We start from the raw sequence: 19,034 nt of genomic DNA, 5'->3' as shown, positions 1-19,034 counted from the left end.
CGGACGCTCTGCTACATTTCTTTGCCAATCCTCATGTTGTATTTGAGAATCCAGTCTGTAAGCCTGAGCTTTACAATCATGCTGGGGAAAATCTGAAAGCCTGCCCACCAGAGTTTCCAGCAAAGTCGTGGCATCTTTACTGTAGCTCAGCTCTCCTTTGTGTTCCTCATGTGATGGTTTCCTATTATATTCCTTCTGATGCTTGTTCTAAACCTTTTGCACGATCTTTAGCGTCTGAACCCCTTTTTACTAAATACTTTACTGAGACAATAGAGACTAAGCAAAGGTTTCCCAAACTTTGTGCCTCGAGACTTTTCTATATTTTTATGCATCCTTTTCTTCTTCTAACCTGAAAAAACCGAGGGCTCTATCTTTGGCTCTTTTTTCCTCTCTATGTATGCTCTCTCCCTGTGTGGCCTCATGCAATCTGTGGCTTTGAATACTGTCTATGTGCTGATGACTCTTCAGTGAATTACTCCAGCTTGAGCTCCCCACGAGTTCCTGACTTACATATCCGACTGCCTACTCCATTGCATCTCCACTTGGTGTCTAATAGGGATCTCAGATTTAAAATGGCCAGAAGAGGACTCTGGCTTTGCCTGGCACAAATTTGCTTCCCTCTGGCTACTTTGCCATCTCAGTAAATTGCATCAGCATGTACTCAGATGCTAAAGCCAGAAGCCTGGGTCACACTTGATTCCTCTCTTCCTCATTCTCCATGCACAAGGGCAGTGTGTCTTTTCATGTATGTGTAAGATACGTGCTGAATCCGACTGCTCCTGAGAATCACCACCACTACACCAAGGCCAGCGCCCATCATCTTTCCATGGGTCGACTGTACCTTCCCCCACACTGGCATCCTTGCGTCCAGGTTGGCCCCGCTATAATCCATCTTTCCCACAGCAGCCAGAGTGAACTTTCCACAGATAAGTCAGGCTCTGTCATTTCCTTGTTTATGTGCTTCCCATTTCAACCAGAATCCAAGGCCCATGCCCCCTCCTTCATTGTAATCCAGTCACACTGATCTTTTTTCTGTCCCTTGAACACCTCAAGCTTGCTCATCATGGCGCCTTTGTATTTGCTGTTCTCTCCATCCGGATCAGTCCTGCCCGGGCATCAGCCCCTGTCTCCACCTCATTCCCACATCAACTCAAACATGGCCTCAGAGAGCCCTTTCCTGACCACACCTCACCCCCAGTCCCTGCTGTGACTTGATAGCATTTATCAGTGGGCCTGTTTCCTCACTCCCTCCTTACTAGGACACAGGCTGCTTGCAGGCAGGGACTCTTGGCCGCGTGTCCCCGGTGCCGAGAAGGTGCTGTAAGGGACCGGCTGGCTGACTCCTGTCCCCATCTCCTCTTACCGCTTCAGTGCATTTTCATGGCTGTGCCCTCTCTCCCCTGCATCTTTATGCCCTCTCCTCTGGCTCTTACTCTCCAAATCCCCATCACTGAAAACGCACTTCTGTGGAGGTTGCCAGTGATTCATAGTCATCAGTTCATTTGTCTTTTCTCAGTACCCATCTGCCTTGACTTTTCTACATGTTTGACATTGTTGTTCTTTTTTTTTCCCAACAGAAACATATAATAGGAGTCTGCGCTAGATATTGTGCAGGATGCAGGTGTGGACAGGAAACTGCTCCTGCCTTAAAAGAGCTCACAGTCTAGCAGGAGCAGGTAGATGGGTGTGTCCATAAGTAAAACAGTAGGTGTTACTCTCAACCCTTTCTTGAAATTCTTGCATCCCTTGGCTGCTAGGACATAAGCCTTTTCTGGTTTTCTTCCTAACTGGCTGCTATTCCTTTTTTCTTTGCTGACTCTTTTCCTTCTGCTTGTGTCTTAAATATAGGAGCTCACTGTGGTTTTGTCCCTTCCCTCTTCTCTGTACAGTACTCTGTCCTTGGTGGCCTCGTCGCCTCCCACACCTGCACTGTCAGGCACATCTTTCTGCCCACCTCCCCACGTGTCTGTGACTCCACATTCGTGTTAGGCTGAAATATCTTGTAGGGATTTCCATTCTAACTGCCTGCTGGACATTTCAGCTTGTCACAATCTTACTATTTTTCTCCACTGTGTTTCCTCTGGACAACACTCTTCACCAGCTGTGAGCTTCCCCTTGGCTTCCCTCTCTCCTCACAGGTCTACCAGCGGATCCTTCCTCTAGCACAGCTCTCAGAGCTTCTGCCTTTCCTTCCCGGCATCGCCCTCGTTTTGGTTCTTATTACCTACCCCCCGTCATCTGCTAGAGGGCTCCTGATTGATCTCCGGGCCTCCATGTCTCCACTCCAGTCTGCTCTTGATGCACAGCTTCAATACCATATCTTCACCCTTACCTGTGTGTCCCTACATGTCCCCTCTGAGGTCTTTGCTTATGCTACTCCCCTTATCTCTGGTCACCTTCCTCCTTAGCGTCCCCTGTTCAACCTCCCCCTCACTCAGCCATTTTTTAAAGTCCCGATTCTAATATTGACATTGCTCGAAGCCTTTCACTAATCTCCTCGGACAGAAATGCCCTCACTCTCCTTTGCACCCCATGGCACTTGTTAGTACCTCTCTTTGGTTACTTACACCCTTCCTTATACAGGTTGAGCATCCCTAATCTGAAAATCCAAAATGTGAAATGCTCCAAAATCTGAAACTTTTTTGAGTGCTGACATGATGCTCAAAGATCATGCTCAAAGGAAATGCTCGTTGGAGCCTTTTGGATTTGGGGTTTTTAGATTAGGGGTGCTCAGCCAGTAATAATGCAAATATTCCAAAATCCAAAATCTGAAGCATTTCTGGTCCCAAGTATTTCAGACAAGGGATGCTCAACCTGTAGTACAGTTTTCGTGTACACCTTTGACTCTTAGCATACTGTAAGTGCCTCAAAAGAAGATCCAAAAGATGATTTACCTTTTTTGCTCTCACTTATCACCCAGCATAGGAGCATCTTGATTAATAGTAGTTTGTTGAATGAGTAATATTATCTTATACGTATCTAGTGTATTTCAGTGAAGTCTTTGCTGAGCTTTTTCTTTTTTTAATGATTATAAGTGCTGCTCTAGTAGAACCTTATTTGCTTCTGGATGGTATTTTGAGGTTCTGCCATTTGTGACTTTATTACACATTCTCTGCTGGCTGGCTGTAAGTTGTTTAATGTACACTGCTGCATTTTCATCACTTAGGGACTGTCTAGATGAAAGTTGGCATGATCCCTTCCTGCCAGACCTCTCAGTGGCAGACTTGAGTCAGGTACTCCAATAAAGACACTATAAGGTTTTACAAGTTTGACTTTCCATGTGTTCATTTCTAGCTTACACATGGACTGGGAACTCTATATGGAAATCCATAGGCCCCCAGTCTCTCTTAAAGGCCTTGTAAGGACTCAGAAAGCAGGATTTAGGCGTCCGTTTACAAGGCAGACTGAAATACCTTAAGCTCTTTAGCTGCAGTGTTTCAGCTTTACCTGTACCGCTGGATTCAATAACTACTGATACTTATCTCACAAATCGTTCAGATTGGAAACTCAGATTGTTTGCTTCTAGGCAGCTCAGTGAAATGATAAAATTTGAGCAATAATAGAAACAATTACAAGAATCCTTTGCAGATACGCTGTACTCTGCAGGTCTTGATTTAGAATAATGTTAATGATAACCTGAGAAAGAAAATCTGTTTCCTGTGGATATCAGGAGGGGGTGGAAAGGTAGATAAATAAAGTTTAGTCTTCATTGGCTGTGTCTTTTAATGATTCCTCACAGTTGCCAATAGCACTTGCTGAAATAAACATTGTGTAATTGTTTACCTTGAAAAACTTGCCTGACTTTTTCTGCCTATCCCTATCTATTCCACATGATAGGGGAAAGTTGAAGGCATTTAATTACTTTCTCGAGTATTCCAAAGGTAGGGAAATGGTAATCTGGAAACAATTAACTCTTGGTTGTTAATTATCTACTGCTGAGAAGTCAGAGCAGAGGGCTTCCAAAAGTCCCCCCTATATGCTTTTGGAGTGAAGTCCTCTTCACCTTTTTTGAGTGTGAATATGTATGATGTTAAGTTGGTATCACTTAAAATAATGCAGATAGTATATCAGAAAAAACTTTGAAGAAACTGGAAATTATTTTTAACAATCCCATTTCTCTCATCTACTTCATACTGAGAATATGTAATATTTCTTCTCTCAGTGACTCATTTCTATGTTACTTTGCTGCCTATCTGTTCACATTTCTCTTGGAGAATTTGAAATATTTTATAGGGAGTTTTAAGCTGTTTTTTCTTCCTACTCAGATCAAAGACAATGTCCACAGAAGGTGATAACATACAATGCATTTGAAGGCAAACCAACTTAGCCGATCTTTGGCTTGAAGGTACAGTATATTGGCCAGATAAACTTGGGTTTGAGTCCCTCACTTAATAACTGTTGTGAACTTTAGCAGGTTATTCAAGTTAAGTTTCAGTTTCCTCATATCTGTGATGGGTGGTAATATCTACCTTACGGTTGTGTTCTGTGTATTAAGATAAATTATGAATAGTGCCTGGTTCAGTGCATGGCATATAAGAGACACATAGTACATTGTTATTCTCCCTCTTACTCTTCCAATCTTGTTGAGAGAGACTTGAAGATTTGATAATAAATCAAACTGGATACATTATAAAATAAATACTTGAGAAATGCTTATATGATTTTAGCTGAAATTACGGGCTCTTTGATTAATAACCCCCCCATTAGTTATCAGTTTTTCATTTTTGTGGTTATTCTAGAGATTAGTGCCTGCATTATTAACCTATTTATTAGTGTCTACTAGTGGTCCTCTTACCACTTCCAGGATAATGAAAGGCCTTAGAACATTTAAACTCTAATGTAGTCCACCCCTCCCTTCACTTTTTGTACTATTCTGATATATTTTAATTATATATTTTGAACTGCAGAAAGCATTACTAATATTGTATCACATAGTTAATACTCAGTAGGTTTACTCACATTGTTACCCTTTCTGTTGCTCTTTTTTCCTCCCTACATTTCCATGATTCCATGGAAAACAGAATTTTCCTTGTGTTTGAAGAACTCCCTTTAGTATTTCTTTTTGGTGTAGTTCTCTTTCCCTTGTTGAGAATTGATTGAAAGCATGTTTATTTTGCATTCCTGTTTAAGGATAATTTTTCTATATATAGAATTCTAGGTTGGCAGTTACGTTCTTTCATTAAAGATGTCATTGCATTTTTGTCTTACAAGTGTCATTTCTGTTGAGAGTTGGCTGTCAGTTGAATTGTTGCTCCCTTCTCTGCCTTTCAGCAGTTTTATTAATACTATGATTTACCTAGGTGTGCTTCTCTTTGTATTTATTCTGGTTATGATACATAGCTCATTTTAAATCTGTGTCATGATGTCTTTTGTTGTTTTAAAAAAATCTTAGCCATTTTCCCATCAAAAATTAATTCTGCCTAATTCTACTACATTCTCTCCTTCTCCTCCTGGGCTTCTAAGATACATATGTTTAACATTTTTACTGTGTTTCATAGATTCTTTTCTGTATTTTTCATCCTTTTTTATACTGTGGACTTCAGTTTAGATAACTTTTATGCTGCATCTAGTCTGCTATCAAACCTATTTATTGAGCTCTTAATTTCAGATAATATATTTTTAGTTCTAAAGTTTCAATTAGATAATTTTAATGGATTAGAGTATGAGGATGAAACCCTGTTTTCTGTTTCTTCAGTAAATGAATTGTCATTAAAGCCATGTCTGGTAACACCAATATCTAGATCCCTGCAGGTCTGTTTCTGTTGTCTGTTTTTTCTCTTTTGTTTTTACTAATTTGGTTCTGTTATCTGGAATTTCCACTAATTTTGACTGAATACTGAAAAATTACAGAGACTCTGTTTGATGTTATCTTCTCTCTAAGATTTACTTTTTTCCTGGCAGGCCAATAGATGAAGAGAAGTTCACCTTTATCTGATGAGGAATTCAGATGCTTTGAGACTGGATTTCCATTTTGTCAAGAGCTAGTTGTTTTTTTCAGCTTTGCTGTTACTCCAAGGGCATAGTCCTTCTAGGGTTGTAAATCAGGTGTTTACTACAGTCCACCTTCCTTTGTAGACTCAGAATTATTTCTTTTGTTTCCTTATTCTGTGAGATCGTTGAAAACTTTGCTTGCTCTTCAGCCTCTTAGTGTTTATTTTCTGCTTAGCTTCTCAGCCACTTACTCCCCACCCCTCAATGTCATTCATAATGTCAGTTGCCCTGAGGGTAAAAGCAATAAAGCATGTTAGGCTCACTTCTCTGCTACTGCCTTTTTTCTTAGGATCTTGGCTCCTCAAACTCTTTCTTAGTGTCCCTGAACTTCATTTGATGTCTTTTTGGCCCCATAAGATGTTGGAAGCTCTGAGTTACTAATACTAACTTCTACTTGGTTTCTGGCCTGTACCACTTAAAAATTGGCCAGTATTTCAACAGAAAAAGCAGTGGACATTGTTGAGCCCACCTGTATGTGTTTCTATGACGCTGGCCCCTTAAGCCTGGCTGCCTTGATTGGTCACTAATGCATTCACTTAGCTTTTTCTTGTCTTTTATCTGTCTTTTGAGGGAGTTGATCTGATGCAAGCTACTCTGTCATAGCAGAAAGCAAAAATCTGGAAGTGGAAATCTCAATGATTGGTCTTTTGAAATTTATACTCTACTCACTCCTCCCCAATATTTGAGGCAATTTATAATGAAATACACATACATATGCAATAAGAACCTTAACATAAGGGTAACAGATCAAAAGCACAAGGAGCAGTAAGAAAAGCAGAGGAAGATATAGAGGTAGAGGAAGGAGGTAATTATTAGAAATTTAAACTACAGATGGTTTCCATAGTTGACCATCATATTTAATACTGATCTTCCTTAATGCCAAGGAACAAAAGGAAACATGAATTTAGTAAAGAGAGATGAATTTAGCAGTGAAAATTGTATTAGAAGTTTTGTTGTTTTTGTTTTTTTTTTTAGGCTTAGGTAAATTATTATTTTTTTTAAATTGGCGTTATAATGGAAAGCAATGGCAGTGGAGGATGGAAGGTTTAGGGTTCTGAGACTTATCTAGGTGGGTCTAATCTAATCAGGGCATTGCTACATGATACTGGGCCACTTAGTAATTGTGATTACTAAAAAATTGGCATAGAAACCTTAATATCACTGCACAAAGTTTACATTAAAGTTCCCTTATTTTGTCTTGAGTATCAGAGGTACTCTGAGGCTGTGGTAACTGGCCTGAGAGGTAAGAAAAACCTATATATTTCTTGTTTTCTGGGGAAAGAATGTACAATGGTCCATCAACAGGTATTTGTTTCTGGTACTAAATTTTAATGGAATTTTATCATATAGATTTTTGTGTCATTGAACAAAACACTAGTGTCCATAATAGTACTTTTAAGGCTGAAAATGGTTTTTGTTTGACGTTTTCTTATATTGACCCTTGTAAACAAATGAAGCCATAATTTTGCATTGTTACCTAAAGACATTTTTATGGGAAGCTAAGCTAATGCAGTTCAGATACAGAAGTGTTTGGGACTCTTAATTTGAAACACTGATAGAAATTGGAAAAAATAGGAAAATTTTCTTTTCCCCTCAGTTATCAACTGTTACAGAAGGGTTTGACAAAAGTTGGCAACATGTGGTTTTGTAGATATTCTTTTTGATTTGAAAAGAGCCATATGCTTTATTTTCTACAAGTTATATTTATTTTTAAAAATCATTAGCTGTTATTTAACAATATTAAAGGAAATCTGTGCTAAATACCAGATTGCTGGTGGCAAGCTGAAATTCTGTTACCAAGATTTAAAATCTTGATTTGCATGGATGAGGGGACATCTCAGTTCTGCATGTAAGACACTGCTTAGGTTTATATCTTTTCAGATTAAAATTTGATCTTTCAAGCATCTGTTCATATCTGCTTTACTTTTCCCAGCGGCACTATAACATAGCCAATATTGAAGGTGCTTTTGCAGGTTGAGTTGGAACATGGAGGAAGGAGTACCTAAGCGATCCCAGGGGAGATGGGGAAGGCTTCACAGAGGAGGTGGTGCTGCAGCTGCCTCTTGTAAGAGGATGAAGAGATTGCTGGGACAATATTCCAGGTGAAGGAGGCACAGAAACAGGGGCCGTGGAGCACAAGAGAGCATGACATTTCCAGAAAGTGAATGGTGGTTTGTTTTGTTAGATATAAGCACTAGAGGATGGGAGAATGGTAGGAGATGAAGCTAGACTAGTAGCCATGAGCCAAATCAAGAATATTTGCGTATGTCTTGCATTCGTTTATTCACTTAACAAATATTTATCGAACAGCTACCATGTACCAGGCCCTGTTCTAGGGACTGGCATTCAGCAATGAACAAAACAGACAAAAATGGAACTTACATTCTAGAGGGAAGAGATAGACAATAAGTAATAGTGAAAATATGTAAGCACACAGAACACCCATTAGTGATAGCTGATGAAAATTTGGCAGGAGCAAGAATGGAGGGGGTACCACATTAGGGTGGTCTGGAAAGGCCTCATTAAGAGAGGTCACAGTGGAATAAAGATCTGAAGCTGATGGGGGAGCCAGTGGGAAGAATGGCTGAGAATGTTCTGGCCTGAGGGACTGTTAGAGGCCCTGAGGTTGCAGTGGGTGAAACCTTGGGAGGAAAGCGTGGCTGGAGGGTAGTGGAGGGAAAGCAGCAGATGTGAGGTCCAAGAAACAAAGAGGGCCAGATCCTGTGAGGCCTTGGTGGCCTCAGTAAGGATTTGGGCTTTTATTTGTGTGCGATGGGAAGTGATTAGAGAGTTTTGAGCACAGTAAGACATAACCCAACTTAAATTTTTAAGAGATCCTTTTGCTGTGTTGAGAATAGAGGACAAGAGTGGAAGCCAGGATACCAGTTAGGGCCTTTGCCATAATGCAGGTGACAGGGGTGGTGACTTGAACCAGGGTGGTGGGTGGGGGTGGCTGGAGGGTAGATTTTGTTCTAAAGGCGATAAGGAGCCATTAAAGACTTTTCATCAGTGAAGTGACATTGGGTTTGTGTGTTAAAAAGATGATTTTGCCAGGCACGTGGAAGAAGGATTGGAGAGTCGAGACTAGGACCTGGATCAGTTTCCAAAGCTCCCATAGCTAAGAATATAAAGATAGAGACCTTACAAGCAAGCGATGCAGTCTGCTGCCTGAAGGCCCTGTGGGCAGGCTGTCAATCCTGGCCACCTTCTTGACCAGAGATAGAGGTTGAAAAGATTTACACATTAGGAAATTTCTTTGTTAACCTTACCAAGGAAGCGAAGTGGATGATTATGATCAGGTTTATTCTAGAGGCAGGCTGCCTAGCAGGTAACCACAGACCCTTACCACCAGCCGGGCACTGTTGTGAATGCTGTAAGTGCATTAGCTCATGGAATGCTTACTTCACACAGTCCTCCGGGGGCATGGTGACTATGGCCTCCATTCCATAGACAAGGAAACTTGGTCACAGGCAGGTTGGGCACTAGACTGTGTTGCCTCTGAAGGGTCTTCACCACAATGCTTTCTTTTGAAAGTTCTCATTGGGAGATTTGGAATTATCTCATCATCTCGAAAATTAAATGTAAAAAAGTGATCACCTAATTTCTTTGTGAACTATGGTGATGATGGCTTCAGAGAGTTGGTCCCTGCTGGGCAGTTAATATATTATTTCAATGCTCTTCGAGTTTCCAGAGACAGAAATTAGCTCAGGAAACATAAGTGGGGGTGAGTGGAATTCCAAGAAATTGAAATGTCCAGGGAAAGAGGGGTGTGCGTGTGTGGACACACGTGGGGGATGGTTTAGGAGGCGTGGCTGGACGCAGTGGCTCAGAAGCTGCCATGGAGTCACTGCGGTGCACTGTCTCACCTCTGGTCCAGGTGTTGGTCTGGGTCCTTCTGTGGATGGCTTCCTCCCATGGCCAGGAGGCCTGCCCGTGCGCAGTGTCAGGGTACCTTACCTTTGTAAAACCTTGACTCCACTGGGAGCAACAGTGTCTTTCCAAGAAGCTTTAGCAAAAAGAGAGCCAGGAGAATTCTGATTCACCTGCTTTTAGCCTCGGCACCCATCCCTGGGACTGGATGTGCAGGTCAGCCCCATCCGGGGAGCAGCTGAGGAAAGCTGGGCCGCTGCCGCAGGTCTGCTACGTGTAGGGCTGAGGTCACAGGTGTCATCCTGTGGGCACGAGTTGCCTTAGAAAGAACGCGGCATGTTCCAGCACTCCTCAACATTTGGGGTTGGTGCTGCCATTCTCCGTGGGCAGATATGTGACCCGTGGTTCTTCGGCGTTACCAGTACCAACAATCTTCTTTTATTTTTAGGGAGAGTGATGTAGTGTAAGGGTCAGCAGCTTCTTTTTAAACTGGAATTCTGTCTGGACCTGCCCCCAAATGGGCTGGGAGGGGAAGGCAGACAGCCCCTGCTCGGGTCCCACCCTGTTCCCCATCACTGCTTCTCTTATATGGAAACGTCCTTCTTCCCTTCCAAAATAAGTGATAATGGGTGGAGAAAACAAGAGATAGCTTTATAATAGTATTGCACAACTTTTTTGTTTTATCCCTGACCCAAATTAAGATATATAATCCGGTACACACATACCTTTATTTACCTAACAAAATATAATGAAACAATATTATTAGGGGTAACCTCACTAAATGCAGTGCACTCTAATATTTTCTATTCTGTGTAATTTCATTTGAAAAAGGACACGTGCTGGTCACAGTCACTGTAAATTCATTTCACAAACCACTAAAGGATGGCAACCCAGAGTTTGGAAGGCATGAGTGAAACCAGTGAAAAACAAGTAGCAAGGGTATATTCATTTGCTGGAGCTGCTGCAACAAAGTATCACAACCTGGGTGATTTAAACAGCAGAAATTTATTCTCTCACGATTCTGGAGGCTGGAAGTCCAAGATCAAGGTGTCAGCAGAGTCGGTTCCTTCTGCCGGCTGAGAGAGAATATGTTCCGTGCTTCTTCCCTAGTTCCTGGTTACTTGCTGGCAATTTTTGGTGTTCCTTGGCTTGTAGGCGAATCACCTCAGTCTCTGCCTGCATCTCCACATGCCATTTTCCCTGCCTGCATGTCTGTGTCCAAATTACCCCCTTCTGAGGATACCAGTCATGTTGTATTAGGGGCTCATCCTATTCCAGTGTGACCTCATCACAGGTAACTATATCTGCAACAACCCTATTCCCAAATCAGCTCATTTTCTGAGGTACCAGGGGCTAGGACTTCATATGAATCTGAGTGGAGGACACGATTCTACCCACAACACATGATAAAAATACAAAATTAAAAATGAAAATACAAAATTGAAAATAAATAATGTTATGGAGCCCTTATTACCTGGCAGACTCTCAGCCAGGCATTTTATTTCATGAACTCTCTGAAGCCTTTTTGCCCCGTTTTATAGTTGAGGAAGCCAAAGCTAAGAGAGGTCTCTCAGATTTAAGCGTGGGTCTCCTTGATTTCAGAGCCCGTGCTTTCTGCTGTGGACCTTACTGTGTACAGTTCACAGAACATCAAGAAGCAGCCGTGCATGTTCGTTTGGTCCAAACTAAAATGCTAAATACAGGTAGTAAATACGCTACAAAATTGTGCTGAACTTCATTGCAATGAAGACATCTTAAAGGACTCACAGGTGCCAGTGCCTGAGGGCCCTGCAGAGAGGCCTGTGAACTATGCGTGCGGGGAAGGGCATGCCAGTGAGCTCTTGGCTCTGTCCACTGGACCTGTCCCCTGCGGCAAGCCACTGCGTGCCTAATGACGCCCAGCAACCAGCCAGACTCTCTCCCTGTGCGCTTCCCATCCTCATTCTGAATTTAGATCAGGGTGAAGAGTAGAAAGAAGGAAATGAGCCAGAAAATAGAAAATTAATACTTGGTAGAATCATCATATTTTAAAATTAATTTATAGGCAATGTCAGATAACAGGAGTTAAATCATTTTATCAGCAGGCTGCTCCAGGATTTAAAAATTGGCATCCGTCATTGTAAATCAGGTCTCAGGAGCCCCAGGCAATGGTCTCTAGAGATGAGGGCTGTTATAGGGTGGGCAGAAATGTAAATACTTGATTAGCTGTGCCCTTTTCTTTCACACAAAGCCTAAAATACTTCTACATCACATTGAGTGATAATCGTATGTTAAATAGTATTGGGAGGGAAGAAGCTCTTCAGGTTTATGGTTAGCCTGCTTTTATTACTGATCTTCCTCCCTCTCGGCCTGGGAAACTGGTTGTGTGAGAGGTACTTATTTTAGGGTCATAGTCCTAGCTTATAATTTAAGGAATGGGCTTAACCTACTTCTTGCACAGACACATTTTCCCCAGCAGTTTGGATGTCACATTTCTGCCATGTGAGTAGGAGCATCCACAGGTTTGCCACGTTTACACTGGGAAGACCTTCCATGATTAAGGACCTGCTCTTCCCTTCTTGTCATTGCAGCTCTGTGTCGAGGGCGCGTGGTGAGAGTCCCCACAGGGACCCTGGTCCGGGTGGTGGGCACCGAGCTGTCTATACCCTGCAATGTCAGCGACTATGATGGCCCCAGCGAGCAAAACTTTGATTGGAGCTTCTCATCTTCGGGGAGCAGCTTTGTGGAGCTTGCAAGCACCTGGGAAGTGGGGTTCCCAGCCCAGCAGTACCAGGAGCGGCTGCAGAGGGGCGAGATCCTGTTAAGGCGAACCGCCAATGACGCCGTGGAGCTCCACATAAAGAACGTCCAGCCCTCAGACCAAGGCCACTACAAATGTTCAACCCCCAGCACAGATGCCACCGTCCAGGGCAACTACGAGGACACAGTGCAGGTTAAAGGTACAGTCCTCATGTGGGGTCATCAAACCAGGGGTAGACCTTCCTCTGCCACTTGGCTGTGGGTGACTTTGTCAAGAGACTTGATTCCTCTGGAGCTTTGCTTTCTCCTCTGTCCAGTGGAGTGGTCGTGTCTTACTCGATTAAAGGCAGAGGATGGGCCAGGTGACCAGGACCCTTTCTCTTCACTCTACTATGGTTCTGAACCATCCTATGGCCCATGAGTTGGAGGCAGCATGGGGTGGTAGAGAGCCCCGCTCTGGAGCCAGGGTGCCTGTGCTCAGTTAGTTTGATTGCTGCCTCTACCACTTGTCAGCTATATGGCCGTGGGCATGTTACGTGCCTCCGCTGCCTCTCCTGTAAAACACAGTGCCTACCTTAAAGTCATGAGGACAGGTGAGTTCACGTGTGTAAACCCTTAGAGCAGTGCCATAGCAGGCGCTCATTCAGTGGTTAGTGGCAAGAAGGGGACGCTCGTGACAATGGTGTTTGAGTTTATGGGAATAACAGATACTTCAAAGTTCATGTCTGTCTTTGTGACTTTCATGGTTTAAGTATCTCTTTGTACCAGAAGTTGTATGTGTAGGGAAAGAATGATATGGTCACCGCTAGCTTATTGACCCAACTATGCAAATAATCACATCTTATATATCTGAAATGATTCGAGTTTTGTTTTGGGGTTATTATCATCACTCAGTTATGCATTTATTTGTACCCTGCCTTGTTCCCAAAAGGATTTATGTCTGGGTAGGAATGTATGTAATTATCAGGAAAGTAGAAAACATACAAGATATAAAAAGAAAGGGTTGATTCCTGCATTCATTCCCTCTAAAGGTCTGTGCAACTCTACAATATCTCAGATGAGGGGATAAAACAGCCATGTCCATTAAGTAGGTATTAAAACATTAAAACATCACATCTACCTCTTCCATTACCTCTTCCTTATTCCTATAGAAAATCCTGAATATACTTTTTGGAAAAAAGTCCTATAAGTCATTCTTGCATTGGAGCTAAATAATGCAACGTGTCATACCTCCATTAGATCAGACATACCCTTGTCTCCCATTGGAGTCTCATCTTGAGTGGGAGGGAAGGCAGTAGGAGAATTCCACCCCCAGCACCTTTCTGTTTTCTTCTCCAGTCTTTGGAAGGCAGGAGAAGCAAGGGGAAGCTTTTCTTGGGTCAGGAAAGCAGGCGGATAACCTTGAGAGAGACTGGCTGCTGCTCAAGTGGAGCCTCTGGAAGGTGCCTGCGTGGTCCAGGGTCTGTCTGGCCTTCAGCTTCATGGGTCTTAAAACTGTTCTGTTCATCTGTGCGCTGAGATGAGCTGGCCTTGAGAACTGAGACGTGCTAGCCAGACTCACAGACTGATGTATCTACGAGAAGGTCATTATATTCATTTCGTAGTAGGGATGGGTCTTTGGGATGCATCCTTCTAAAGATGTAGCCGTTTTTTATGTTATCTGGAATAGTCCCTTCTCAAAGACACTGGGTTAGTTTTTGAGTGTGGAATTGGAGGGAAAACCAAAGAGGTGATGAATAGTGGTGTTTGAGGATTCTCTATCCAGTTCATAGACAAGCCTGATAGATTTTCCCCGCTTTGGTAGAGCCCCCTCTCTGGTTACCACAGTACCAGTATCCATTGCTTATCATTTGCACTCACCGATATACTTCCTTGATCTCTGGTCCCTTTTTTCTAGACTCTGTAGAAGTGGCTGGCCTTCCAACAGGCCCTGAGAGAGTAAATAACTGCGGCTTCAGCTTTCCTTGGCATGTTCCTATCCTGTGGATAAACTGTGCTCACCCTAGTCGTTCTGGGGCATTTCCCAGGCTGTGGGCCATAGGCAGCTCCTGACATCCTTTTTCCCCTGTGGATCTTGCTGCTTTAACTCTTGGCAGATCACCTTATCTGCAGACTCTGCAGGCTCCCTACTCAAGCCCTGTGTCCTAACCAAAGGATTGTTTGACAGTCCTACCCAATTATGTTATCATGACTGCTAAGTGCCAGGCACAGTCCTGGGAACTTGCCCTCTTTAACTGTATTAACTCACATGTCAGCTCTATGAAGAAGGTCCAGTGGCATCCCCCTTTTAGGAAACTGAGGCACAGAGGTCTAAAATACCTTGCGTAAGGGTGGCAGAAGCACATCCCCAAGGCACAACTCCCAAAGGCAGTTTTCACCACCCGGTTCTAGCATGGGGTTTTATTAGTGCCTTCTCTTCTCCGCCCCATACCCTTTTTCAAGTTAGAAAGTCAATTGAGATTTCAGATGAATCAAAGTGGGAAAACGTGCCCATGTGGGCGTTAGAACAGGAGAAGGGAGGAGGAAATGGTCTCTGGTCGCAGCCACGGCCGTGGCTCCAAGCCAGAAGGCCCTGCAACTCTGCTGGCCTTGCCAGAAGGGGTCCCCGTGGCTGACGCACTGTCTCTCTCTCTCTCTCTCTCTCTCTCTCTCTCTCTCTCTCTCCCCCCCCCCCGCAGTGCTGGCTGACGCCCTGCACGTGGGCCCCAGCGGGCAGCCCCCGCCCGGCCTGAGCCTGCGCGAGGGGGAGCCGTTCGAGCTGCGCTGCCACGCCGCCTCCGCCTCGCCGCTGCACACGCACCTGGCGCTGCAGTGGGAGCTGCACCGCGGCCCGGCCCGGCGGAGCGTCCTCACCCTGACCCACGAGGGCAGGTTCCGCCCGGGCCCCGGGTACGAGCAGCGCTACCACAGCGGGGACGTGCGCCTCGACACGGTGGGGAGCGACGCGTACCGCCTCTCCGTGTCCCGGGCGGTGTCCGCCGACCAGGGCTCCTACAGGTGTATAGTCAGCGAGTGGATTGCAGAGCAGGGGAACTGGCAGGAAATCCAAGAAAAGGCTGTGGAAGTTGCCACTCTGGTGATCCAGCCAACAGGTGAGCTTCTGGAAATAATGATATATTACAGACACTGTTATTTGGTGAACAATGATGCTGTAAAGAATTAAGCTAGGGAGCTCTGTCGCTTTCTGACAAGAACTGTTTCTGCTTCCCACGTAAGGCCTTACCTTTGGGGGTGAAGGAGGCTTGTTGGGGGTGCAGCGGCTTGTTATCTGAATTTGCAGCATGGGAAGCTGCAGCGTGTCCATAGCACGAAGGCAGTTCTGTCACCCAGAGGTTAAGTATAGCGGTCCCTCAGCCAGAAGGAGGTCCGCCTGGTGTCAGAGGGGTTTGGGGTGGAGCTGCCCACACCTCGCCCCTTAGCTCTGTCTTGTTTGGTGTTTCTGAGTCCCTGGATCTGCCTTTCTCCATAGTATTGGGGTGTGTGTGTGGCTCACCCTAAAACCTCATGTCTAACTTGGATCCTCTAGGCCTGTCTTTCAGATCCTCTGAGATGAGCCATCCCTGAGAGGATGAGGAGTTCTGTAGGGCGGGGCCTCTTCCTGCTGTCCTATGTCATATATACCCCAGGAGCATCCAGCCCTGGGGTATATACAAGAAGTCCTTTGTCCTGTCCTCTGTCAATCAGCTTTTCTCTTTAACCCCCCTACTCTAACTACATAAGTAATTAAGAAAATACAAATGGCATTTTGAAACACATAAAAATAAAAGGAAAACAAGCCATTGTTGACTCATTGTCAACAGCATCGATAGGGATTCCAGCCTGCATTAATAGACAGCCTATGGCGTGCTCAACTCTGTGCTGGACCCTGGGGTCAGAGTTGTTTGAGGCTCCTAGCCAGGCCTCGTGGAGCTTCAGGCTTCAGCAGAGACAAAGTGAAGAGACCAAGGCAGGGCAGTGTCATTGCTGGGGATGATGGATGGACATCCTTGGCTTTCTGGGAGTCCAGCATCTTCAGATCTCTGAGTACTTTGCTGCTGCTGCCTGTTTTTCTAAACTGGGAAAACCTTGGCCAGACTCATTTCCTGAACACAAATGTGAATGTGTAGCCACTCTGTTGCTCAGATGGGAAGGAAAACAGGAGACAGTTCGCAGGGGGAGTATTTTGTCTCTGCAAGCTGCATTGTCCTGAGCACTTTACCCTGCATTTACACCACCACACAGGAGCTAGATCTGGTAAAAGTGGGTGGTGGAAGCAGGGCTGAGGCTCTTGAGGGACTGGAGCCATCAGTGAGAGGAGCCACCCATTACCGTCAGTCTGGGCTCCAGAGGCTACTGCAATTGCTTTCCAGATGAACTCAGGTCGCCTTCCTTATCAGAAGTGATCTGTCTGGAGTCCGCCCTAAGAAACTCCAGGCCAGGCGCAGTGGCTCATGCCTGTAATCTCAGTGCTTTGGGAGGTCAAGGTGGGAGGATCACTTGAGGCCAGGAGGTTGAGACCAGCCTGGGCAACATAGCAAGACCCTGTTTCTACAAACAATTTTTTAAAAATTAGCTGAGCGTGGTGGCATACACCATGGCAGGAGGATGGCTTGAGCTCAGGAGTTTGGGGTTGCAGTGAGCTATGCTCATGCCACTGCACCTCAGCCTGGGTGACAAAGTGAGACCCTGCCTCAAAAAAAAAAAAAAACCAAAAAACTCCAGTTGTACTGCTTGCTTCAGACAACTATTTTAATGAGACAGAAGGATTAAGAATTTTAGCCTTGCAGCAAGTTACATTTTTATGGAGGAATTTCAATCGTAAAACCTTTTTTTTTCCCTTCCAGAAACACCACAAAACCCATAATATCTAGTTAAAAGACTTAAACACTCTGAACCTATTAGGCAGGAAATGATGTCTGGCTCTCACCTGAGACTGCGGGTTCATAATCTTTTTTGTGCCATGGGCCTCTTTGATGATCTTTTGAAGCCCACAGACCCTTTCTGAGAATTAACACATTAATTAACATAAAATACAGTACATGGGATGACAAAGGAAAATAATTATATTGAAATAGTTATCAAAATATTTTTAAAACGAATTTGTTTTGTGGTAATATTATGTGTCTTTATTAATACATTGATAATAAGATATAATGGCAGGCCTAACAACAACTATAATTTCTATATAGCAATGAATATAAATAATATTTCAGGAATCTGTGATTTCTACTAGGGACGAAGTCCCAGGAACAGGTAATACTACACTGGTTTGTTGCTTACTTTCACAATGGGAGGAAATGTTATATTTCAGGTACAGGTTAATAAAAAGACAGAACTTTTTTCCCATAGAAGTTCAGACTCCCTAAATTATCTTTGTGGACCCCAGGTTAAGAACCCCACCACACTAGAGTGATGGTCTTTCTCTTCTTATTAACACCTGTGCTGTCTATAGCTGGCAGCGTACATTCCTATCACATTGTAATGATAAATGGCACAAAGCCACTTAAATGATGAAGCTCTCTACACCCCCAAATCCAGAATGTGTGGGTGGGATCTGTGGTTAGTGATGTTACAAGGTATTTAGCCACTTGCACAGAGAAAATTGCAAAGTGAACTAGACAGTTGAAGAGACATTCCTGCCAGTATTTTTAGAGTCTAAGAATCTATTTTCTCCATAGATAGAGCCCACAGCTGCAGGTGGAGTACTTCTCCACTGACCCAGAAGCTGACGGCCTTGCAGAGGTGACCCCAGCAGGATTCCAGGGTCTCTGATCATAGTGTTGTGTGTGGTGTGGTTCTAACTGCAGAACTCGGCTCAGGGAGGCAGTTTCCTTACTAAATCCTCTGAGAAGATTCCTCTTAGCCCCTTTACAGGGGTGAGGGAGGAGAAAGCATTTGGAGGATGGGCGGAGGGAGAAATTAGACTTTTAAATTTCTTTTTCTAATACTGTGCCCACCTCATTTTCTGTCTTCTGTCAAGGTGCATCTTGAACTTGACTTGAAATTCTTGCTTGAGATATTGTCAGGCTTTGGAAATAGTCATATGAAAGTAATATATGCCAAAAGGCACAGGCTTGGAGGTTGGGTCTTTTCTGCATTGGTGCCAGCCTTTGCCCCTGAGATTACAGGGGACGGAAGGGGATGCTGAGCCACCAGGAAGGCCAGGGCCGTGCCTCGCCTGAATCCCCTGGGAGGTGTTGGCTGTTTGTCATCTTGCTAATTGTTCCCAGAGCATTAGCATGAGTCGATGCTTTTGGTCTCTGATTACAGATGTTCAACTTCTTTTTAAAACCCCCCTGAATAGAGTAAAATGTTTACATGTAAAAGCTGTGACAGGGGAATGCTGAAACCAGACCTGCCTTGAGTCTGTGGCACCAAACACTGCTTCATCTAAATGTGGTCTACTTTTAATTATCCACACTAATGAGAAAGGGCAGTAGTGTGGATAATCCAAA

The 19,034-nt window shown here is 44.1% G+C and overlaps 1 protein-coding gene across 1 annotated transcript in view; it reads left to right on the top strand.

The window, feature by feature from the left end:
* Positions 1-19,034, top strand: part of PTGFRN (prostaglandin F2 receptor inhibitor) — a 70,944-nt gene that overhangs the window by 17,578 nt on the left and 34,332 nt on the right. The window contains exons 2-3 of the mRNA XM_069480794.1: positions 12,432-12,800; positions 15,279-15,692. Coding sequence (XP_069336895.1) covers positions 12,432-12,800; positions 15,279-15,692 — 783 coding nt within the window. The remainder of the gene's footprint in view (positions 1-12,431; positions 12,801-15,278; positions 15,693-19,034) is intronic.

This window comes from Eulemur rufifrons, chromosome 8, assembly GCF_041146395.1.
Source record: "Eulemur rufifrons isolate Redbay chromosome 8, OSU_ERuf_1, whole genome shotgun sequence".
In the NCBI taxonomy this organism is placed as follows: domain Eukaryota; kingdom Metazoa; phylum Chordata; class Mammalia; order Primates; family Lemuridae; genus Eulemur; species Eulemur rufifrons.
Note: the sequence above shows the minus strand (reverse complement) of the source record. Positions and strands in the feature narration are given on the sequence as shown.